The sequence below is a fragment of the Monodelphis domestica genome, chromosome 6 (genome assembly GCF_027887165.1).
Source record: "Monodelphis domestica isolate mMonDom1 chromosome 6, mMonDom1.pri, whole genome shotgun sequence".
In the NCBI taxonomy this organism is placed as follows: Eukaryota; Metazoa; Chordata; class Mammalia; order Didelphimorphia; family Didelphidae; genus Monodelphis; species Monodelphis domestica.
This window is the reverse complement of record NC_077232.1, coordinates 181,953,993-181,980,642: the sequence shown is the minus strand read 5'-3', so window position 1 is coordinate 181,980,642 and position 26,650 is coordinate 181,953,993. Positions and strand designations below refer to the sequence as shown.

At 35.7% G+C, this 26,650-nt stretch overlaps 1 protein-coding gene across 1 annotated transcript in view; it reads right to left on the bottom strand.

Moving 5' to 3' along the window:
• The window catches only part of ARHGAP10 (Rho GTPase activating protein 10), a 385,966-nt gene that overhangs the window by 202,818 nt on the left and 156,498 nt on the right, over positions 1-26,650 (bottom strand). Inside the window, exons 6-7 of the mRNA XM_007496250.3 lie at positions 16,258-16,368; positions 8,912-9,016 (exon numbers count right to left, since the gene is read on the bottom strand). Coding sequence (XP_007496312.2) covers positions 8,912-9,016; positions 16,258-16,368 — 216 coding nt within the window. The remainder of the gene's footprint in view (positions 1-8,911; positions 9,017-16,257; positions 16,369-26,650) is intronic.

Here is a 26,650-nt window from a genome sequence, read left to right as displayed (position 1 = left end):
ATAACAAAGTTATGATAGCAGGGGAATTAAATGTTCTCCTTTCAGAACCAGATAAATCTAACCATCTCCAAAAAATAATAAAGTCAAGGTAACTAAGCTAGTTATGACAGATATTTGGAGACAGGAATAGAAAGGAATACATGTTTTTTCTCAGTAGTACCTGAGTACCTTTACTAGTACCTTTATAGTTAAATGCAGAAAAAAGAAATGTTAAATGTATCATTTTTATATCACAATGCAATAAAAATTATATTTGATAAAAGGCTATTAGAACAAAAAATTAATTGGAGATTAAATAACTAAATCTTAAGAATGAGTGAGTTAAAGAACAAGTCCTAAAAATAATTTTATAAAAGAAAATTATACTAATGGGATACATAGAAAAAAACCTATAGGATATAGCAAAAGCAGTCAGAGGAAAATTTATATCTCTATGTAGTTATATCAATAAAATGGAGAAAGAGAAGATAAATTAACTGGATAAACAATTAGAAAAACTAAAAAGAAAAATTAAAAATTTCCAATTAAATGCCAAATTGGAAATCCTAAATATTAAAGATGAGATTAACAAAATTGAATATAAGAAAACCACTGAATTACTAAATTAAACCGAATTTCTTTTGTGAAAAATTAACAAAGTAGATAAATTGGTTGCTTTATTTAAAATAGGTAAGAAAACCAAATAACTAGCATAAAAAATGAAAATGCTGAATTTACCACTAATAAAGAAATCAAAGCAATTATTAGTAGTTATTTTGCTCAATTACAAGCCAACAAATTTGACAATTTAAATGAAATGGAAGAATGTCTACATAAATATACTGCTTTAAATAACAGAAGACTAAATGTAATATCTAAATAAACCTATTTTAGAAAATGAAATTAAACAAGCCATAAATGAACTTCCTAAGAAAAAAGCAGAAGGCCAGATGGATTTACAATTGAATACTAACAAACATTTAAAGATCACTTAATTTCAATATTTAAAAAAGTATTTAGAATAATTGGTAAAGGAGGAGTCTTGGCAAACTCCTTTTATGAAACAAATGTGGTACTGACACCTAAACCAGGAAAAGAAAAAACAAAAAATAAAAACAATACATCAATTTCATTAAAAAGCCCTAAATAAAATTATATTATATTAAATTAAATTATTGTTGTTTTATAATTATATGTTAGCATATAATTATAATATCAGCCAGGACACAATGATATGACACAAAGATTATATATTTTGATCAAACAAGGTTTATACCAGGTATTCAGGGATGGTTTACTAGAAGGAAAACTATTAATAGATAATAATATATAAAACACATATTAATATGTAATTAATATAACATAATACATAATTGATTACATCAACAAAATTAATCAAAAAATCATGATTATATCAATAGACGCAGAAAAAGCTTTTGACAAAATATAGCAATCTTTTCTATTAAAAACACAAAAACATAGGCATAAATGCATTTTTCTTCATAATTATAAGCATATGCCTAAAACCATCCATCAACATTACCTTTAAATTGTGATAAAGGATAGAAAGGTTTGCAATTTGCAAAACTGTGCAAGAACTGAAAAGTGCAAACCTAGGTATGATTGTCAGTGGCATGTGACCAAGGGTCACATGGGAACCTGAGCGGGAGTATCTGGGAAGACTCCATCTTGCCCCAAAGGACTTTAAAGTTTTTAAGTTAAAAGCCTTCCCTATAAGAACAGGATTAAAAGTAGGATGCCCATTATTACCAATGTTATTTAATAAATAATAATATAATAATTATAACAAAATAAGGGAAGAAAAAGATATTTAAAGAATTCGAATGAGCAAAGAGGCAAAAAAAAACTATCTTTGCTGTTGATATGATTATATACATGGGAAATCTTAGAGATTCAACTAAAAAATTAGCTTAAACTATCAAATAATTTTAGCCAAGTAGCTGGATATAAAATAAACCCATCTAAATCATCAGCATTTCTATAGATCACCAACAAAGCCCTGTAAGAAAAGATTGTAAAGAGATAATTCATTTAAAATAGCCACAGACAGAATAAAATATCTGAGAGTATACTTGTCAAAACAAACCCAGGAAATATATGAACATAATTAAAAAGCACTTTTTATACAAAGTCATATTTAAATATTGGAATATTAATTGTTCATAGGTAGGCAGAGTTAAGATAATAAAAATTATAATCCTATCTAAATTGATCTACTTATTCAATGCCATCCCAATTAAATTACCAAAAAAATTATTTTATTGAACTAGAGAAAATAGCAATTCATTTCAAAGAACAAAGTGTCAAGAATATCAAGGGAATTAAAGAAAAAAAATGTAAAGGAAAGAGGTCTAGCAGTGCCAGACTTTAAAGTATATTATAAAGCAAGTATGATAAAGTAATTATCAAAATCATCAGGTACTAGCTATGAATAGAAAGATAGGTCAGTGGAACAGGACATACAACAAGACATATAAGAACATTTGTAAATGAATATAGTAACCTTGTATTTGAAAAATGTAAAGAGTCAAGCTTTTGGGATAAGAATTCACTATTTGGTAAAAATTATTGAAAAAACAATAAACCATTTACCAAGATAAGATCAAAATGGATACATGACCTAGACAAAAAGAGCCATATCATAAAAAATTAAAAGAACAATTAATCATGATTTATTTAAGTTTGTCTTAACTGTACTAGGAAATACATTTGAATTTATGCTTATAATTAGGTTAACTCAATATAATAAATCATTGCCTGGAAATCTGTTTTCCATAGGAAAACTATAAGGAATTTGGTCTGACGCTGGCAGGGAATAGCCCATTAGAAGTCCTCGAAAGTTTCCACAGAACAAAATGAAATACATTGAGTCTACTTTGGAAGATCACAATAGTCAACATTCATATCACATTGGATAAAGAGAGGAGAAAGGCAAGCATGCTATACCCAGAGCTCCTTAAAAACCATTCTGGAAAATGGTTTTAACTACTAGATGCCTATCTGAGGGTTAGGGTTAGGGTTAGGGAAAGTGTGGCTTAATGGTTCAGGTCAACTGCCAGAGTCCAGCACTTGGGGCTATTTCTTCAAATCTAATCACTTCAAATTTTTAGCAAGTTGGTAAGACTTTACTATGTTGAAAAAGGTATTTTTATTTGTTTTTTTAACATTCATGCCAGTCCTTAAACAATTAAATCTATAACCCAAGAGAATTCAAGAAATGTTCACTTCTCTAACAATACTTTCTAATACTATGACTTATCACATTTATGTTAGGCTAACAAGTTACCAAGATAAACTCATTTGGCCTAACACTTTTGTCGTAATGCCAAATAGCAAAGTCTAACTTACCATAATTGCCTCACTAAGAATAAAACCAAAGTAAACTCAATTACAACTGGATCAATATTCTCAAATGATATCACACAAAAGAAGCAGCTAATAATTTTAATTATTTAGCACTGTTCTTTGCAAAGCCCTAGTATTTCATGCACTTCTTAAGGCCCCAATCTTCAGCTAATCTAAGGTCAAAAATGTAAGATGCTTATTCCTTGTGTCAGGCTCTAATTTAGTATAGTTGCACAATTAAATACAATTTAAGCTCAAGTCATCATTTTGTGATGTCACTGATCCTCTTCAAAGAGGAAAGGTGGCTCAATGGATGAAAAGCCAGGGATAGAGATGAGAGGTCCTGGGTTCAACTCTGACCTCAGACACTTCCTAGCTGTGTGACCCTGGGCAAGTCACTTAACTCCCACTGCCTAGCCATCACTGCTCATCTGCCTTGGAACCAATACACAGTATTGAGTCTAAGAGTTTAAAAAAAAGAAGAATGAACAATTTACCAGGTTCTTCTAATAAAGGAAAACCCTTAAATAAGGGAAATATTTCAACCAAATTAAATTTTTTTATAATTATATAATAATATAATGTAATATAATAAATTTTATAATTAAGATAATTCCTAAATCCCTGTATCTTCTTTTCCTAAGGCATTCAAAGAATGTAAAAACATTGTCCAGACCCTTACTTGAGAGAGGGAGGAGGATAGGACAGCTTCAAACTCCCTTCCGCCTGCTTTTTTTTTTAAAGCTTCCTTTTGCCTGCTTCATTCCTATATTCTTCATATTCTTCATTCCAACTTTTTTACAGACTAGCATCACTCTAATGAATTTACTCTTTATATATTGTTAAACAAAACTAAAGACCTACTAAAACCTTTACCTTCCCAGCTGAACAGCTAATTTCAACTCAGGTGATTCCTTCTCACTAGCTTATCTACTTACTACAACTTTTTTCTTGACTTATTATAATTCTAGTATTTTTTGAGGATCAGAGTATCCCCAAACTTCTTTCATTTTCCCAAAAGGGGATAGAAACCTGCACTGTTCATTCCTAATCCCATTACATTAATTTTGTGGGACAAACTCAAAAATCCATTAAGATGTTTTTAGTTATTAGAAAATCATTCCCAGGAGAGAGGGGTTCTGACTTCTAAATTATAACTGACTACAAAAAGAAACATGGCCAAATTCACACCCAAGGGCTGCTATATCACAAAACGTTTTTCTGTTCACTCAATCTTCACCTTTCAAAATCTGAAGAGGACTAATAATCCTGTTTTAAAATGAGAAAGTTGCCCTTTCCAATTTTTAACAACATTAATTATAAAATTGATGGTTTTTAGAAAAACTTTATCATTTGTTTTTTATTTGTTCTTTAGAACAAAAACTTACTTTTGTAATTTTAATCACATCACCCTGATAAATAAGCAATTAACAGAAAATCAGAGAACAGGATAGCAAGACAGTTTTGGGTACCCTAAGTCTGCCCAAGAAATCTTGTTCTCAATAGTTCACAAAGGGATTTAGGCATAAGGAGAAAGGGGTGTTAACATAATCAAAAAACTTTAGTTTGGAAGTCTAACTAAACCTGAATTTACAAATTAGTGTTCAAGACAGTTTTCCAATTAAAGTCTTAATCTTAGAAGCAGGTAGAAGATTTCCTCTCTAGTTGCTGTTTCTCTGAGTTAAATAAAAATTTCTCTCCATACTCAGCTAAATTGGTGAAAACTGGTGGAAAAGAGGATATGAAGGGAGAACCCTGGTGAGAAATTGGAGAAAAGAAAATCTGTCTTTGAGATCACCCCTCTCCCTTCATGCTTTATTACTTTGGGGGGATCCCATCCCTACCACTATTCTTAATCCCAGAGTCCTGGTTTATTCTTTCTACAATTTTTGAGCAATACCGCCCTAATCACCTCTTCCTGGCTCTAGTGTTCTTCTAAGCCAAACTCTTGCTATTTTGTATACACATTTAAAAAAAAAATAGCTTCAAATGTGACTTAAGAGACTGCTACCATTACCATACCTCCCCTTCCCCACTTAGAGGACCAAAAAATTCTAGAATGGGTAGGGGATCATTAATTAATGCCCAAGTGAAACTATGTGCCCTTCAAGAATTAAAGGTACAGGGGATAAACACACAGAGAAGGGGTAGATAAACTATGTTGTCAATTCAGGGGACCCCAGCTGATAAACTAAAGGAGGCTATCTTTCCCTTTAAATGAATTAAAGGGATTTTGTCCCCACTGGTACCATGGATGACACTGTTAAACCTCTTTCCTCTCTTCCTTACTTATCTCACAACACAGACAAACATGCACAAATTCTGCTCTATAATTTTTTTAAATCTCCTTAACGACTTTAATTCTGAGAAAGAAGGAAAATAACAGCAGGACTTCACTGGCTAGATACTATAATTTTTTCAATTTTCCAAAATTATGGAAAGCATATTAAGGACCACCTAGCATCTTCTTTGGTGGGAAAGCAGGATTTTCCTCAGCCTCCCAGCTCTGAATGGCACCCTCTTGCTACTTTGTGTTTATTAGTACCTCAATTTTTAGTGTCTTCCTCAAAAACTAAGTCTGATTACCTTCAAAGGTTCATCTCCCAATCCTGTTTGGAAGATTTTCCTTGAAGAATTAAACCCTCTAAAGGCTAGCTTAGGAAATATACCCAGGGTTTAAATATTGCTTTAAATAATTTAATTTAAATAAAGTATAGGTTGCAACCAAAAATCTAAACACAGAGAAACAGATGCTCCTTCTGATAAAATCTTGCTCTTAGTCTTTCAAAAATAAAAGAACAAAAAGGCACGTTCCATTTCCAGAAGATCTAGACCAGGCTACCAAGTGAAACCAAAAAGAGCCCAGAAAAAGCACCTTACTTTAAACCTCTTAGTTAGAAATAGTAATTCCTCAACTGAATATGACTGGAGTTATTTCCTTCTGGCTTAATTTCCTTACCCTCTCTTTTGGGAGTAAGGGAGTAGGGAATGCTTCCTTGAAGGATTAAAAAGCCTGATCAGGAAAATTCCTTCAAGGGGAACATTTCCAAATCCTATTTAGTATATATTTCAAACAGGTATAATACAACAATGGAGCATCTAAGAAAATACTCCTCTTTTTCCCAATCCCTCAACCTAAGTTGGGGGGCTCTAAGTCCCAATTAGAAATGAGGACACAAAACAAACACACAAAATTATATGCTTACCCTTTTCTGTTTCCTGGAGAAGAACTGACTGTAGAGAAAGCATTGATGCACAATGGGATTCCCTCAACCAAAAAGCTCTCTTTTTAAAGGCCAGTTTATCCTTCCTGGGCCCAAAAGAAGAGAGGAAGGTTTCTGATATCCTTTTTGGGTGTCTCCCTATCCCAGATGAGCCCCCAAAACTGTAAAGCACCCAGAATTTTAGCCAATAAATGAGGGCATTTCTCAAGTTTAACATTGTTGCTTAGGGAATGCAGGCTATTAAAAAAAAAAAAGACAAGTCAATGACATGCCTCTCAGAGGAAAGACTTTATAAAGCATGATGACAATCTTGTACCAAAGGTGGATTTTCCTTCTGATTGGCTTCATTGTGCCACAATTGGACCTCAACACCTTGATTGGTGGTCATTTTAACTCCTCCTCTGGTACTTCATCTATAACTAGGTTGAACCACCCCTTTGGGGCACTAAATGACATTTTGTTTTTGGATAAACAAAGAGAAGTGGTCCAGGTCCATGTAAATACCTTAGGGGGCCTGGGAGTAATTGCATTACTGAGTTACACCCCAGAGAAACTGCCTGGTCTTCAGGGGCTGGAGTTTGAGGCAATGAAATGGACTCATAGAAATAGTGGTAATAAATAATATAATTGGCAGTAAATCATCATTAACCTTCCTCACTTGTATGGAGAAGTAGAGCAAGACAGGCAAGAATCAATGAGTAGATGCGCATGACTGGGAGAAACAACCATCACCAATGAAATCATAACTCCCTTGAAGTATCTGAGTTACAACATTTTTTTTCTTTTAAAGGTCACATTTCTTTATAATCATAATTCCATATGAAGTCATTTTTTTAACCTTCTCTTGCTCACATTCCCATTCATTCCTCCAGCTCTTTCATGGGTTTAACAATCATCTCCATAAGGATGGACTTCCAAATCTGGATCTCCAGTCCCATCAGACAATTCAACTGGAAAGACCAGAGAGGCTACAAACATAAAAGTCCAAAACTAAACTTATCATTTTTCTCCCTAAACCTGACTTTCCAAACTTTTAAAATATCAATTTTTCAAAGTCATCATCATCATCCTTTTAGTTTCCCATGCTTTCTCTCATCTCATCACCCAATCCATTGCCAAATCTAACTGTTTTCTATCTCCATGGCATCTCTAGCCATCTTCCCATAATAATAATTATTATATAAATAATAATAATAAACCATAATAATCATACAGCTTCCTGAGTGGTCCTTAGACTCTGTCAGCTCTGGGTACCAAAATCCATCAAGCAGATCTGGTCCTGAGAGTCTCCTAATCAATCCACTGGGTGTTTTCCTATTGCCTCTAATATTAACTATAAACAAACCTATTTAACTTGTAAATCATGTTATGACCCATCATGACAGTCTCCACAATTTGCTCACATTCCCCCAATCGATGAACACCCCTTCATTTTCCAATTTTTTGCCACAACAAAGAGGGCAGCTATGAATATTTTTGTACAAATCTTTTTTTTTTCCCTTATCGGGGGAGGGTACAAACCCAACAGTGGTTCCATGCACATTATTCTGAGTCAACCAAACCAGCCTTCTCTCTTTCCCTCCCATCCGCTCTCCCTTTTTTTGGTGGTGGTCCTCCATACTTGTAAAGATTCCCTCCTTACCACCCCCCTCATAGTCCTTTGGTTTTGCTCATTGCAGTTCACCTACTCCTTTCTAAATGAAGCTTTCTTGATCCCTTCAACAAATAACATCTCTCTCCCTCCACCTCTTAAAATCAACTGCTTTGTATTTATTTGTACTTACTCCCTTTACAGTTATTCTGTGTAAATTATGGTCTCCTTGGGAATAAGGACCGGTTCCTTTTTTAATACTTCTATCCCCAGCCCCTTGCATGATATATAAATTATTATTATTAATGAATTAAAAGATCATGCCTGGAACATAGAAAAGAGTTTGATGTTTATTGACTTATAGCCTGAAAAGATGAGGAATTTTATTTATTTTAAACATCTCCAAATAAATCCAATTTGCAGATAATTTTGAGTATCACTAAATATGCCAGAGTAACTATTTCAAGTTCAAAGTAGTCCTAGAAATATTAGCAGGTACCACTAGGTGGCAGCGTTTGCTTAACCCTCAGCTATTCTAAAAACAGCTTTCTGTTATGTCAGGAACTGACCAGAAGATGGCGCTGCGTCATCACAATTTCAATGTCCTGTCCTGCAGTCTAGACCCAGGTGTTAACATTATTTCTAAGTCCCATAATACAAGCCACAAACAGAGTCTTTTAAGAACGCAGAGATATCTTATTTGTGGAGATCCTAAGCAGCTATTGAATGGCTAGTGCGGTTCTTCTCTTACATTCTGAATGTTGATCTGCAGTTCCATCTTGTAGTGGTTGAAGTCTTTGGCGAGCTCATGGCCTTGATGGTAGAAGGTGAACATTCCTTGAAAGAAAGACAGCATCTGGGAAACACACACAGAAAAAGTCCTCGTCATCACAGGAAGGAAGTCTGGAGACTTCATTCTAATAACCTTTTTACTTTAAAAAAAGGGGGAATTGGAGAACCAGGAGAATGAGAAATACAAATATAAAATATGCCATAAATGAGGGAGGAAAAAAGCACTAAAAGGCAATAAACATGGGTAAATCCTACAGAATGAGTGATGAAACACACCAGCTGAGAAGGGAGAGAATAGGGTACTGCCAGGTGTGATCATTTGTTGAGTTGTACTGATTAGAGTTCAAAGGGGGAAGGAATATCAGAAAATAACTACAATATTTTTTAACTATTAAAAATTAAAGAAATTTCAATAAATTAAATTCCCTCTCTCGTATTTTTCTGTTACCTTCCACCATTTCCAATTAAGCCATTATGTGTATTTTTTTTTTAAAGACTAGTCTTGGGATTTCATTGCTATGGGGAACTCCCAAGTAAAGAAATCCTCTCTACCAGCACAGGTCAGTCCGTTCTCTGAAGCTAATAGTCTTCACAAACTGCATCGAAACAGGTTTAAGGAACTTTCTCTGGGTCACCTAGCCAGTGGACGGCTAAGGTGAGACTTGAATTCAATTCCTCCATGCTTGGAAGCCAGGTCACCCATGTGGCGCCTCTCCCTGAAAAGAAATGGTCTAGAACCAAAACTTCCTTATTATACAAGAAAGTCTTAAATAGGGTTCTTAAAGTTGGGAAAAGCTGGATACCAATTGTTCCTCCAACATTTGCCAGCCAAATGAACCTAACTTGAAAGTCACTCACTATCTCAGAATATGTTTCCCTCACCTAAAAAATGGGGATAAAACCTTAGGAAATGGTCTGGGGAAAAATCTGCCTTAAGATTCTGAATGATGCACACCTCTAGCTTCTTTTAGACTCGTCAAACGTTCAGAATGCTAAAGCAATGATATAAAGGAGAAAATCGAGGAAGATCTGAAAATTTGAGATCTAGTCCTAGACCTTGAAGAAGTCACCATTACCTCACTGTCTTCACTTACAAAATGAGGAGGCTGGACTAGATCAAACACCTTAAATATAAAGAGCTCTATAAATTCAACTGACTCGATAGTCTCATTTTGCAGATAAAAGAAATCAGGGCCCAGAGAAGTTAAATTATTTGCTCAAAGGCACAGATTAATTAGTGACAAAGCCAGAATCAAAATCACATCTCCCAATTCCCAAAGGAGTTTATTTTCTTTCCATTAACAATGCCACTGCCTTCCCTTTTTCTTCTTTACCCTTTTCTTCAACCCTGTTCAATCCATAACTCATGGTCTCTCCTGCAAAGGTACTTCAGTCAGTGGGATCTCAAGTCAAATGTAGTAAAAAAAGAATATCACCCTCTGGAGTCAGAGAATTCTGGATTCGAATCTTTCCTCTGATTTCTTACTACCTATGAAGGATTCGGGTCACTTAGTTTTAAGCAGATCACTAAACCTGGGGAAAGGTCTTTTCTAGATCTATAATAATGATCCTTTAAAAACCAAATATACAATGCAATGATCCAGGACAATTCTGAGGGTCTTATGAGAAGGAATGCTATCAATATTCAGAGGAAGAACTGTGGGAGTAAACGCAGAAGAGAAACATATGATTGATCACATGGATTGATGGGGATGTGCAATTATCAACAATATGGAAATAGGTCTTGATCAATGACAAATGTAAAACCCAGTGGAATTGCACGTTGGCTATGGGGGGTGGGGGGATGACCGGAGGGGAAGGGAAAGAACATGATTCATGTAACCATGGAAAAATTTTCTTAATTAAATAAATTAAAAAAAAAACTCTAAATAGTGAACTCTTAAGACTTTTAAAACTACTCTTTACTCTACATTTTAAATTCTAAAACTTTAAAATTTATCGTTCACTTCACTTTGCATCTGCTATCATACCCGGTTTCAACTCCACAAAACAAGATGCCTATCTCAGGATAAATGCTTCTAACCTCAGCACCTGGCTTAAACCTCCTCTACCCCTTGTTTGGAGGACCAGTGGGACCAAATTCTTCCCAGTGCCTTCCTCTACAGAAGAAAGAAACTGGACTCTCAGGTGCTCCAACTTTGTACCTGATGCCCTGCCTGGTTTGAACTCCCCACAACAAAGTGCTCCCAGACTCCAGATCCCACATTGGGTATCCCCTGGTGTTTCCCTCCATTTTGTTGTCTCCTTTTGTGTTTTGTTTTTACTTTTTGACTGTAAGCTTTTTGAGGGCAAGAACTGCCATTATGATGATGATGATGATGATGATGATGTGTATTGCCAGGGCTTAACATACTACCTGGCACATATTAGGTGCTTAATAAATGTTTACTGAATTGGATCTTGACAATGGAAACACAGCCCAAACTACATGGAAAGTAATGAATTCTGGCAGTGATCACTCCCATTTTGAAGTCAATCAAGGACTACTGAAGAAAGGCTACATCTAGGAAGGAAAGGAAAATACTGATTAAGTCAGAGACAATGATTTGAACTGGTCTAACCTGATCAGACCCAGGCACATCACATAAGCACTCTTGTCCTCTTGTCAATGACATCTTCAATCACTCACAATGTGACAAACAAGGTCAACATTAATTTTGGTCACAGGGTTGACCAAAGTCTTAGGTCAATATATCAAAAACTTGTGATTTTTATTAGTGTGCACATGCCTTAACAACACATTCATGTGGCAGAAAGAGTCAGGGTTTGGGAGTCAAAGGATCTAGGTTCAAATCCTTGTGGCTCTTTCTGCCTCTTATCACCTGTGTGGCCTGGGGTACATCACTTAATTTCTCTGGGCCTCAATTTCCTTATCTGCAAAACAGAAATGCTGGAAAAGATGTCCTCAAAGGTCCTATTCAGCTTAGTAGAAGTAATCCTATGGCTATGGTTAGGTCAGGGATTGCAATAGAAATGGGACCTTTGATCTTACTGGTACAGCAAACTACCAGGGAAGGAAACTGCCTCTACCAGTGCAGACCACCACATTTTCTTCAATTTACAGTTTTAGAGAGTTGTCTAATAAAGTGATGTCAAAGAGAAAGAGGAAATGTGATGAGCAGGAGGAGGGGGGAATAAGAATGAGGGAAATAGGAAGAAGGAAGGAGAAAGGATAGAGAGAGGAGGAAAGAGACTAGGAAGACAAAGGATGGAGAAAGAGGAAAAGAAAGGAGGGAAGAAAGAAGGGAGGAGGAGGAAGGATAGAGAAGAAAAATGAGGGGAGAGAAGGATGGATAAAAGAGAAAGGAGGAGGGGAAGTGGAAGAAGGAGGGAGGAGGATGGAGGGAGGAGAAAAGGAAGAGGGGACAGGAAGAAGTATGGAGAAAAAAGGAAGGGACAAGGGGAGGAGAGAGGAGGAGGAAGGGAGGAAGGGGAGGGAGGAGGAAGGATGGAGACAAGAAGAAAGAAGATGAACAGGATAAGAATGATGAAGGAGGAAGTAGGGGGGAAAGAAGAGGAAGAAGGATAAAGAAAAGAGGAAGGAGGGAGGAAAGGAAAAGGATGGGGAAGGAGGAAGGATGGAAGGAAGAGGAAATGAGGAGAGAGAAGGAAGGAAGCAGAGCAGAAAGGAGGGAAGATGTTTATTCTGCCTCTATTAGATTTTTCTTCTTTGTACTATATCTATATACATGCCATATTCCTCTAGCTATATCAGCCAGATACCTCTTATCAAAGCACCACCAGTTCCTTGGAGGTTAAGCCTAGAATATCAAAAATACAAATAACATCCCCTTTAGATTTTAAATGCTATTCTGAAATTCCTGAATTGGAGGAATTAGGCATTTGCCACAGTTGACTCACATAACTATATTTACTTAGTAATCTTCCACAAATTCTTTCACCCATCACTGAGCTGAAGAGAGCAGGAAAAAGCTCACCAGCTGTTAGGAGTGGGTTTTATTTTTCACTTGTTCTTTAATTATAACAGTGCTGGGCACATCCTAAGTGCTTAATAAATGCTTATTGATGAATGTCGATGAATAGTAAATCCAGATGTTTGTCAACTCAATATGGTTCTGACACAGGAAGCCCTGAGTTAGGTTTTGGGGAAACAGACAGCATCAAAACCCTTACTGCCCTCCAGGATCTTTCATTCTGCTGGAAATATGCAACTCTAGGCAATTCTGCTTTCTCTCTTCATCACTAAGTCTCCCTCCCTTTCACCAGCAGCCCTTCCCAGCTTCTCTGAATTCTGATGCCTTTCCTCTGATGATTCCAAGTAGCTTGTCTGTACGTGGTTGTTTGCAGGCTGTCTTCCTCCTTAAACAGGAGAGTAAGGGCTTTGGGCTTTCCTTGTATATTCTGAATGCTTAGCCCAATGCTTGGCACATGGTAGTCATTTTATTTTTTCGAATCCTTACCTTCTGTCTTAATATTAATTCTAAGAGAGAAGAGCAGCAAAGGCTAGGTAATCAGGGTTAAGTGACTTGCTCAGTCACACATAGCTAGGATGTGTCTGAGGCCTCATTTGAACCCAAGTTTTCCCAACTCCAGTCCTGGAGTTCTATCCTCTGAGCCACCTAGCCATCCCTTAGTAGTTACTTTAAACAATGATTATTGACAGACTAACCTTTCATGCATTCTAAATCTAGTTTTATAAATATGTCCCCCAATTAGTCTGGTAGTTTCTCCATAGCTCTAAAAAGATTGAATAAGGAGGAAAAGGACTTGTGTGTACAAAAAATAATGACAGCAGCTCTTTTTTTGCATTGGCAAAGGATTGAAAAAAGAGGGAGTGTCCCTCATTTGTGGAATGGTCAAACAACTTATAGTTTATTAATGTGACAGAATACTATTGTGCCATCAAAAATCATGAATGGGTGATATCAGAAAAACCTGGGAAGATTTTTATTAACTGATGAAGAATGAAGAACTAGAAGAATAATTTTTATAATAATACTATAAAGCAAATTTATAAAAAAATTTTACTATAAAGTTTTTTAAAAGCTGTCACATCTTTGAAAGACTTAAAAAATCTGAAAAAATGGCCTACCCCAAATCCAGAGGATTCAAACTTCTGATAGACAGGTAATGAACTCAGACTGGATTAAGACTTTTTTTGGACCTAGCCAATAAGGGAATTTTCTTTGCTTGACTATACATGTTTATTTAAAAAAAAAAAAAGGTCTTGTGTTTCTTGCTTTTTTGGTTGAGTAAGAGAATTATAAGTAGGAGGGAGAGAAGACAGAACTTAAAATACAATTGATTGTTTTTTAAAAGCCTTTGGAGATCAGATGTTGGCCTTTCTTTGTATCTTCAGGGCTTAGCAAGGTACATTGTAAGCCCCTAATGAATTCTTACTGATCAACTAACTGATGAATAATTATCATATAATAAACACAGAATCAAAACTCAAGCAAATCAAGACTCAGCTAAAAGGACAATGTGGACTTGATGTCAAGAAAAATATCCTAACAATATCCAAAAGGGGAATGAGATGCTCAAGAGGTGGTGAGTTCTCCTTCAATGATGGTCTTCTGTCAGAAGATGAATAACCACTTGTCAAGTATGTTGTAGGAATTATGACTCTTTTCCTTAATAGGTAGAACTATACAGTTGCTTTTGCTTCTCCCAAGTTTCAAATTCTGTGATTCCATAGGAAAGAGCCCTAACCCTGATGCCTTTATAAACCAGGCATGCCCTATAACAAAACCTTATGTTCCTTTTAAAAATTTAACTATTTTATTTATTTTTATATTTTCATATGAATAATATATACATATTATTTTATTTATAGTATGTGAAGATTGGATTTGACTTTTCCCTGATTGTAGCAATGAAGGTACTTAGCTCTTCCTTTATTGTGAAGATTCAGTTGTAACCCTGTCTATTTTTAGATTCTACTCCCCAAAGTGTAAACCCGGTACTAAAAGTAGATCTACCCATTTTAACCACAAAAAGGTATGAACTAACTACAAAAAGGTGTGAACTAACCACAAAAGGTGTGAACACTCATTTCATGCATTGAGTGGGAGGTCTGTGATCCACATGTGAAAGAGTGGGCAGTCCTGGAGAGGAATGTCTGCTGTGATTGGTAGACGTGAAGTTTAGGGGAGGTGACACAAGAGAAAAAGACCTTTAAATAAAGAACCACAAAGGCCAGATGATAGATGGAAGAACTCTGACTTGGAGTTGGACTGGAACTCTCTTGAGCTTGGAGTGAAGAAGAGTCAATAGGAGGAGAGACTAGAAGACAGACACTTGGACTTGGCTGTGGAAATGGACCCCTGGAGGAACTCGTGCAGAAGACCTCAGACTGCTTTCCCTTCAGAAGGTCACCTTGGTGAGTGGACTTAGTTTCCTGCCTTTCTGGAGGTGTGAACTTCTGAGAAAGGCCCATCCTCTTGAGAATCCTTTCCCTGATTAGGGCCTTAGAATTTCTAACTGGCTCTGAGGAAGCAGAGCTCTCTCTCTCTCCCTTTATCTCATTCCTTAATATCTTCCCTCTATTGTATATAAACTACCATAAATTCCATATAACTTTAGTAATTCAAATTGGGATTTAGTAATTAAATCCCTGGTGACCACAATATTAATATTCAGTCCAAAACACCATAAAATTTAGCAATTATTTTAACTTATTTTACATTTAGAAATCATTGTTGATTTCTAAGACAGAAGAGCAGTAAAGATTAGGCAAATGGGATTAAGTGACTTGCCTAGAATCATATAGCTAGGAAGTGTTTAAGGTCACATTTGTACTTAGGTCCTCCCAACTTCAGGTCTATGCTCTATCCACTGTGCTACCTAACTGTCCCAACTTCTACTATATTTCAAAATACTTGCTTACTTCCATTGAGTAACACAGTATACTTTTTCCAAACGGTGGTTATTTTTGCCAAATTATTTTTTTAAGTAATAACAGGTTTAATGTTAGCAAAGCACTTTATAAATACTACCTCATTTGTTCTTCACAACAACTCTGGGAGAAGTAGATGCTATTATCCCTATTTCACAAATGAGGAAATTGAGGCAGGCACAATTTAAATTACTTGTCTAGGTTCCCACAGCTAGTAAATATCTGGGGCTGGATATGAATTTAGATCTTCCTGACCAGAGATTCAATGTTCTAAACACTCTGCAACTTTTTCCCCCTCTCTTGTTTATTCTTTTGTTATCAAGGATGGATCTCTGGGAGGAAAATAGGGTTACACTCAAAAATATAGGTAATATTAAAATAAAAGATAGCAATAAAAATTGATTCACCAAAATGTATATACTTACTGGTTCCACAAACTCAAACTTTTTTCTTTCTTGGATCTCTTGGAGCTTACACACATATTCAAGAGACAGCTCATAGAAGTGTTTTCGATTCTGTTCCACTTGGATGTCTGCCTGTATTCAAAGAATGCAGATGGGTAAAATTACAGACTCTGGAAAGATGTTCTCCATACGATAAGGTGGCCTGACTAAACAGTCAGACTGAATAAGAAGGCTCCAGGCATCAGAAACTTCACAAAATAATACTACTCCCAGTTCTCCTATAAATGTGGAAATCACATACCTTGATGAACCAAATCTCTGAGAACAAGGCTTCTTTTAATAAAGCTGGCCTAGCTGGGGAAGGGAGTCAGGGGATTTCAGAATGGGGTTGCAAAGGGTTCCAGTTAGAGTCCTCTTGTAGGCAAATTTAGGCTTTGCTGAGGGGATGGTAAGCCCCAAGATGCCTGGTCCCTCTTGCTTACTACTGCTAGGGACTTCCCTCTGAGATTATCTCCCTTCTATTCTGCATATATCTTCCAGGAATGCAAGTTACTTCCATATTAATTCCCCACTAGAAGTATAGTTCCTGGAGAGCAAAGATCTTGGTTTTTGCCTTTCTTTGAAGGTCCAATGATTAAACTTAATACATGCTTTTTAACTATCCAAGTTGCCATCTGGTCCATAACACCAGGCAGGGAGTTGACCCAAGAGAGAAGGGAATGAACCCAAGTGGACTAAAAGGTCCAAGAAAGCATGGCAAACTTCATGTAGGACAAAAGGAAGGAAGGTTCTGTCACCTTCTGAGATGTCACCACTCACTCACCATCTCCACCCCCTAAGAAGTCTGGTATGGTGGAGAACACCACCTCTGTAGCCAAAAGATCTGGATTTGAATTCTACCTGATTTGTGACCTTGGCCAAAACCACCTAAAATGGGAGGTAGGAGATGAATTTGAATGGAACTTGAGGTCTAGGTCTATGATTCTATGATAACATCCCTTCAAACTCCAGAAGTACATCTATTCTTCCGCCAGCCTCAGAAATTAGCTCACTTGCTTCCCTGAAAACAAAGTACAAGTCTTGCTCCTGATAAGGGTTTCTTTCCTTATGTGACCCACTTCAGAATGGAATCTACTTACATGGTTTTCTTCCACAGTGTCCTTTTGTTAAAAGCAAGCACACAAACTGTCTAAGAATTTCTGAACAACTATTCACTCACACTGATGGAATACTTTCTCAGTCATAAGCAGGACTGTATTGGTAAATGTTTAAACAACTGGCTCTCCAAGACATCCAAGACATGCTTAATTAATCTGCATAATCAGCATTTTCTCCCTCAAAACAAGAAATCAAGCCCTAATTTGTAACATTTGTTGATTTCAGAGATGTAAATGCTCACATTGAAACTCTATGAGCACCAGGTGGCATCAGCACACTCCCACTTATAAGGCAAAAGTTCCTTCTCAAAATCCCCAGGACTAAGTATTGATTATTATTGCCTGTATTTTTCAAATAAAGGAGCTCAGTCCTGGAGAAGAAACATAATTGTTAACTAACAAAAACAGGCCTTTTGATTCAAATCTCAGTGTTCTTTCTCTCTGAATTGCACTGTCTCAAATCTCCTATAATTCAGTCTTTCTCAAACTTCAAACTATTATGAATGAAGAGAGTAAAGATTTTCCACTGTTCATTCGTTCCTTCCTTCTCCACTTCCTAATTACACAGGCTTCCTATGTCATTGTGGAGATAGGAATGGGGACCCAGAAAAAGAACAAAATCTGGAGGGACAGGAGAGAGAGAGAAGAAGTGATGGGGAGGGCATATTCATGAGGTGTCTGTTTTTTTCTTTTAATAAACAGGGCCTGTTGTAAATATTTTATGAATGAATGAGAATTTTCTAGGTCAAGTACCAACAAAAGACAGTAAGTATTGATCCTGTAGACTATCTACCTAAAACACAAATTCCAACATAAAAACCTTTCACTTATTTGAAGAGAGGATGCATTCTCCCACTAAATCTCTTCAACAAGCTTTTTCATCCCTCAGTCCCCCAGCTATGCCCATATATGACACAGTTACAAGTCCTTAGTGTAAAAAATAGTCCAATTAAACAACTTCTGTTTATATTCATTGCTATATGGTTCTGTATAACTATATATTCGCAGCATGAAATCCTGTTAATCAGTATTGTAATAATAACTTGCAATCATTCCAGTTTTAGAGTAAAAAATAATTTCAATTATTAATTGATTAATTAACTGTGTATGAGAATCAGGAATTAATAATCATAATGTGCTTAAAATTCATAATAAAATTCCCTGTAGATCTCTTTGCTAAGGAAAGTTTGTGCATGCCTTAAGCATCTTGGAATATATCCAGGAGTTTCTGAGGCTGTTATCTCAGTGGCTCTGAAGCTACAGGATAACTTTGGCTTGCCTCATTATTACCATAGATGGAATGGAGGGGTACGTAATCTGTCCTATAGAAAAGAGATATGACAAAACCCGACCTTCTTGCCAAGAAAAACCTCAGACCTTCTTGTCAAGAAGGTGCCTAGCCTTAGGGATGACCTGACCTTCATAAGAAAAATCCCACCTGGCTGGCCTCCTTGCCAACAGGGTACCATGCATTCAAAGGCAAAAACAACTGAATTACTAAGAAACACCCTGCTTGGGAGACTCCTCAAACTGAATTTGAGTAACCTAGCTTGGGTATAAATATAGTCTCAGCACAAAGCTTAAAGTCTCAGGCAACTGGGAAGTCTAGAGATGAAGGATTTACATGAACTAAGCATTTACAATAAATTCTGGCTTGCTCCCAAGATTTTTCTTTTACACTATTAAATTTGCTCCAGTTTATTGGCATCTCTCTCACTCTGTCTGTCCGACTGTCTGTCTCTGTGTGTGTGTCTCTCTCTCATCATTCCATTTAGCCTGACCTATGAACCTACTCAGAGTGAAATTTTTGAGGTATTTATTTGTACATACCACTCTGCTTGTTCACTCTTTTCCTCCCAATATCACCAGATTAAAAAGACAAGGACTGGCATCTGAATCTAAAGAACTTCAGTATAAAATCTGGTCCAGCGTTGGCTCTTAATAAATGCTAAATGTGGCACCCAAAAGAAAACTCGGGATCCCAAGAGGAGCCTGACTTAAGCCCCTGAAATGTTTACTGCCCCTGTTCTAGACGCTACACTTCAATTCAGTGCACCTTGGGAAACACGTTCACTTTTCTGACCGGGCATCATTCTACTGACTTTTTTAGTCATGTGAAACCAAAGTATCTCAGTGGCCACAGTGGACAGAGATCTGGACATGGAGTCAGGAAGACAAGAGATGAAATTTGGCTTCAGACATTTATTAGCTATGGGACTGGGCAAGTCAGTTAGCTCTTCCTGCCTCAGTTTCTTCAATTATAAAACAGGGACAATCACAGCACCTAACACCCAGGATTGCTGTGAGAATCAAATGAGATAATATTACTCAAGTGCTTAGCACAATGCCTGGTCTATAGAAGTGCTTAATAAATATTTGTTCTCTTCCCTTCCTTAATTATATACATTTTGCCTACATTCATTCAATAATTTATTAAGTGCAAAGCACTTTACAAATATTCTCTCATTTGATCCTCAGAATGACCCCATAAAGCAGATGCTATTATTATTACCATTTCACAAATGAGGGATCTGCCCATGCTTTAGTGCTTCTGGACATACCAAAGAAGGGATGGGTAGGTCGCCCAAGACAAATAATAATAATGAGCACTTTGCAAGTGCTATCTTGTCTGATCCTCCTACCAGCCCTGTGAGGGACGGGCTTATTTTATCCTTGTTTCATAGTGAGGAAACTAAGGCAGAGAGAGACCAACTGAGCTCCCCAGGGTCACACGTGGAGAGTGTGTCTTGGGCAGGATCTGACCCTTCAAGGTTCCCTTAGTCTAGGCCCAGCTGTTTCCCTGAGCCTCCTGGACCACTCATCCCATCTCCAGGCTTGCACCTCCCCAGTCCACTTCGGCCCAGTTCTAGCCACTGAGCCTAATGCCCCTTCACTTTTAAAACTTTTAAACTTTCAAACACTTTTAAAACTTCTAAAATACAACCCATTAAGAAGTTAGAGAGGAGATGGCCCAGTGGATGAAGGCTGGGCCTTAAAGAATTGACGGAGGTCAAGGATTCAAGTCTGACCTCAGATATTTCCTAGTTGTGGTATCCTGGGAAAGTCACTGAACCCCCATTGCCCAGCCCATACTTCTCTTCTGCCTTGGAATAAATATTTAGCTACCCTCAGCAAAAAAAATGATCTTAATAAATTCTTAGTATAGGTTCCAAGATGGAAGATAAGGGATTTTTTTAAAAAGGGCAAATTATTGAGGAAACATAACAAAAAAATGTAAATACTACTGAGATTAAGGAAAGGAAATCTATTAATTAATTTGGTTCATATTCTATTTATAACACTGTCTTCTGTTACTGTAAAGATTTTTTATATTATAACTTATAAAGAACTAAATTGTGCCTAGACAATAATAAAATCAGAATTTTTCATAGTATGATAATCCTTTCTCAGTAGAACTAAATGATATTGTATTTAAGGTCATTAAAATACAATTGAGAAACCTAAACGTCTCCAGATGATTCAAAACAAGAGAATAACTACAGATTCAAATTTCTGTAGATTGTGCACAGAAAAATTTCAAAATAACAATATAAAAGTGCAGACTGTTGATTCTTCATATTCCCATGATAATATTTCAGAACTCTGATCTGAACATGGGGATAAACATTATAGGCATGGAATCTGTTCTTTTGCTGATTCGAGTAAACACATATATTTGGTTTTTAAGTGTGTTTGAACATTTGGTTACATTTGCTGTTGTAAAATGAAGAAATAAACTTGGATTCCTAGGATTGGTGTTGGAATCTTGATAATGTTCTTTATCCCTACCCCAGAGACGTTAACTAGCCTCTCGAGACTTCTGTAAAACAAGCAGATTGCACTAGACACCATCTAACACCCCTAAAGCTCCAAGACAGTCATTTAGTTCATAAAAATGAATCCTTGGATTCAAAAGTGGGGGGTTATTGGAGAAATTATGCTGAGTATTGCTAAGTTTATCTTATCATTTTTGGATTTTAAAAGAAAGTGTGAGTGTGTGGTGTGTATGTGTAAATACAACAATGACATAGATTCAAAGAAATAAAACTGGAAAGAACCACCCAAACAAGCTAGAATTCAAGTTATTTCTTTAGTCTTTAAATATGACCTTTGTTTCCCACATGCCTAAGAAACATTCAGTGCTCATTTTCTGTTCCGTTATTTACTGGGCTCTCAGAAATAAGGTCTGATAAAAGTTAGAAAAGACCCCAGAGGGGCTTAAAAGTCTGCCAAGAAACATCGAACCTGATATCTAAGCTGTGAATTGTGACAACCAGCAACATCTCTACATTTTGTGGAGAATTACAGGATAAAACTTTTTGCACCCCATTAGAAAAAATTCAAGATGAAGAAGCTGAGTATCAGACAGCTTACTGGATTTTCTCATTTGACAGTTTCTAAAATCCAAGTTTCAACTGGGTTTTATGTAAATATAAACAGCACCATCTCCCAAATACAGGTAGCTACCTCTACAATAGTGACAGTATCAAACAAGGCTCAATCAAGAGATGGAGGGAACTTTAGTTATGAAAGTCCAACCATTTCACTTATGGGTAAGGGCATTAAAGCTCAGATAAATCATTTGACTTGCCCAGCCATATAGGCAATAAGTGGCTGAACTGAGATCGATTTTTAGTCATGATTTGTAAAATCCTGAGTTCTGACTTTTTTTTAATTCCAAAAGAAAAAAATAAATCATTTTTTAGGGGAAGCAAGTGAGTTTTCATTGGATAGGTACTAAAAGGCTGGCTTAAGAGTCAGAAAGAATTCATTTCAAATCTCATTTCTGACAAGAAAAGGTTATGTGATAGTGGAGAAGTCATTTACCCACTTGGTGCCCCTGAGCAATTCTCTACAACAAAGAAATTCAATAAGAAATTTCTTCACTGAGAGTGAGTACCCTATACCAATGAAATTAAAGGCCCACTCTCCTACCCTCCTCCCAAATTAAACAGACTATATAAGGAAATCTTAGGTAACAAATTTAAAGTATTAATAATTTTTTCCCACTTAAGGGTTTTAAAAGTTTTAAGAAAAATATGTCCAATTCATTGTCTAACAAAATCTTTCAAAGAGGGCAAAAATACATAATTTCTCTCAAGATTACTAGAATTATTTTAGCTTTATTCCTTAGTAGGGAACTATCTTTGAAACCATAGGCAGCTCCTCAGATTTCAAGGTCAAATACTAAAACAGAGGAAAAGAAAAAATGCAGGTGACTTGGAAGATGAAAAGAAAATGGTGGAAATAAAAGAATATAGGCTAGTTTTCTTATTCCTAAAAACTTCATTTAATTCTGACTACTTAAGGTTTCAGGCCATGGAGAATTCCCTATGACTATCATCTACACACTAAGCATTGCTTCAACTGTTCTAGGTAATCAGCTTTTAAGAAGAAATGTGCTCAAGTACTACAGGAAAAGATGGCAGCAGGAAAATTAATAAAGACAAGCCTAGAGCTACATACATAAATGCCAGCAACAACCTAGAAAAAGCATTGGATCAAATGATAATTAAAAGTGATAAGAGAACTATTAGGGGACTTCATCCAGATCAGATCAGGGATGGAAGAAAAGTCCCAACAGAAAACTAGGGCAAATTCACAGTAATACCAAGACTGAAGAGGAGCCAGAAAGAGTGCCGGCCTGAGGCAGGCAGAACCACTAGAAGGTTACTGCAATAACAATTTATGGAGAAGCAGTGCGAAATGAATATACAAATAAGTCCAGCCATTCTGGAAAGCCATATGGGATTATTCGATTAAAATTATTAAAATGGCCATACCCTTATTCCAGAGATTCCAATGCTAGGAACAGATTTTAAGAAGGTCACTGACAAAATATTTACAACAGTATTCTTTGTGGTAACAAAAACAAAAAACTGGAAACAAAGTAGATGCCCACAAATTGGAGGACAGTAAAAGAAAGTGTGATACCTAAATGTCATGTCATGTCAAATGTCATATTACTCTGTGTTAAGAAATGGCAATCAGGAAGAAAAAAGAATAAGAAAACCTAAAATAATTGCTGCAAAATGAAGTAAGCAGATCCAGGAAAACAATAGAGACAATAATTACATCAATATAAAGGGAAAGAACAATAATCACACAAAAAAATGTCAAAAATATGAGAACTACTGAACTAATAAACAAGACTGGGAACTGGATTTTATGAAAAAAAAAAACAGATAAAATAGACAGAGCACTGGTTAATTTGATTTAAAAATGGAAAGAAGAAAATCAAATAACCAGTATCAAAAATTAAAAGGATGAATTTATCACCAATGAAGAGGAAATTAAAACAATCATTAAAAGCTTTAACCAATTATATGCCATAAATCTGACCATCCAAGTAAAATGGATGAATATTTACAAAATGTAAACTGCCAAGATCAGCAAAAGAATAAATAGAATACTTAAATTTAACTTAAATAAATATTAAATAAAATATTTGGAGAAATAGGAAAAGAAGGAATCCTGACAAATTCTTCTTATGATACAAATATGACACTGTTACCTAAGCCAGGAATAGTAAAAATAGAGAAAGAAAATTATAGGCCAATTTCATTAATGAAGTTAGAGACAAAAATTTTAAATACAGTACTAGCAAGGACACTATACAAATATATCCCAAGAATCATTCACTATGATAGATGGGATTTATACCAGGAATGCAGGTCTGGTTTAATGTTAGGAAAAATATCAGCATAAGTGATCATATAAATAACCAACCTATCAGAAATCACAGGATTATCTCCAAAGATGCAGAAAAAGCCTTGGACAAAATACAACACACATTCCTATTAAAAACATTATAAAGCAGAGGAATGAATGAACCTTTCCTTAAAATGATAAGTAGTGCCTATTTAAACCATCAACAAATATCGTCTGCAATGGGGATAAGTTAGAAGCCTTCCCAATAAGATCAGGGGTAAAGCAAGTATACCCATTATCACCATTATTATTTAATATTAGACTAGAAATACTAATTTTAGCAATGAGAAAAGAAATTGAAGGAATTAAAGTTGGCAATTAGGGAACTAACATTTTTTGAGATCATAAGATGGTATACTTAAAGAATACTGGAGAATGAAATTTAAAACTAGTTGAAGTAATTAATAACTTTAGTAAAGTTTCAAGATATAAAATAAGCCCACGTAAATCATCAGCTTTTCTATACATTACATACAGAAATTCTATTTTAAAATCCTTAGACAATATAAAATACCTGGGAATCTACTTGCCAAGGAAACACAGGAATTACATGAACACAATTACAAAACACTCTTCACACAAATAAAGTCAGGTGTTAACAATTGGAGAAACATTAATAGCTCATGGGTAGACCCAACTAATGTAATGAAAATGACAATTAATTTACTTATTCAGTGCCATACCAATCAAAGTACCAAAAACTTATTTTATAGGACTAGAAAAAATGTGAAGGAAGATAACCTAGAAGTACCAGATCTCAAAATGTAATATAAAGCAGTAAATCATCACAACAGTTTGGTACTGGCTGAGAAACAAAATGGTGGATCAATGGAATAGATGTACCTCTCTCCCAGTCTCCCTCTTATTTCCTTCCCCCCAGAAAATAAATAGGTCCTTTTTAACCAAAGAAATTGTCCTCATGATTTTGTAATTAGAGGGAGGAACTGATTCACCATCTATGAGGCAAACTCCATTAGTCTGCTTAGTTAGGAGAACAGGAAGTAAGGGTGTCCTCTGAAATCTGCTCCCTTCCTTCAAAACTGTTTCCTGGTGTAACATCTATTTGGTTCCCTCCTCATCTCTCAATATTCCCCTCTAATACAGTCTATCAACAGGAATGGCTGAACAAATGGTGGTACATATTGGTAATGGAATACTACTGTATTATAAGAAATGATAAGCAGAATGATTTCAGGAAAGCTACAAAGATCTGTAGGAACTGATGCAGAATGAAATAAGCAGAACCAGGAAAAAATTGTACACCAAAACAGCAATATTGTACAATGATCCAGAAATATAATGATCCAGAACAATTCTGAAGGACTTATAACAAAGAAAGCTATCCACCTCCAGAGAAAGAACTGTTGAAGTAAAATACAGATCAAAACATACTATCTTCCACATTAGTATACTTATGGTTTTTATTTTGGAATTTTAGTCATATATTAGTATTCTCTTACAACAATGACCAAAATTGAAGTATGTTTTGTATGACAAGACATATATAAATCAAGGTAAAATTGCTTAGAATGTCTGAGAGGGAGGAGGGAAGGAAGAGAAGGAGACAATTTGGATCTTATAATTTTCAGAAAACTGTGATGAGAGTTGTTCTTACATGTAATTGAGAAAATAAGATATCTTTGAATAAAAAACTTTTACTATGTTAAAAAGTTATTTTTAAAAATATGCTTGGTCCCAATGAAAAGATGTGAAAAAATATTTCATTCTACTACTTTGCAGAGCCCAGGGTCTGAGTGTGGAACACTGCATTTAATGTTGTATTTGTTCAATGTATTAATTAGTTTTCCTCTTTTTTCTTTGTTTCTTTTTAAAACCATTCTTAATTAAACATTGCTCTGAGGGAATGGGAAAAACGGAGAAATGTAGGTAACATAAAAACAAAAGACATCCATACAAATCTTAATTTTTAAAAAGAGATTAATAATTCTTAAGTGGCTAGAGCTCTTGAATCCTAAAAATTGTTCTATAAATAAATCAACAAATATTTATAAAGTGCCTTCTCTGTCAGGTACTGTGCTAAGTACTGGGAATACAAAAAAAGGGTTAAAAGACAGCCCCTGTCCTCAAAGAGCTTACAATCTAATAGGGAGACATCATGTAAACACATCTATACAAAGTAAGATATAATCAGAATAAATAGGAAAAAATTAATTGAGGAAAGGCACTGGAATCATGGAAATTTTAGGTTAATTTCCCTACAAACACATCTGAGAGGCTGTTTACAGGGTCATGTCATAAAGCGTCACTATATTTTTTTCTTATATCTTACTGGCCTCTAAATTTATTTTTGTTGTGAAAATTACCCAACATAACCAATATTTTACTTCTTTGTAAACATACATAAATACTGGCAGAGCTAAGCACAAAATGTTCCACTGATTTATTTGGCATCCTCCTTCCCCTGAAAAAGGCATGCCTTTTTCTTCTGTCCCCAGTGATGACTCATTATTGACTCCCTCAAGTTTTTGTATCATCTACACATTTATAGTCCTGAGTACTGAGAAGGTTTTATTTTACTTTCAAAA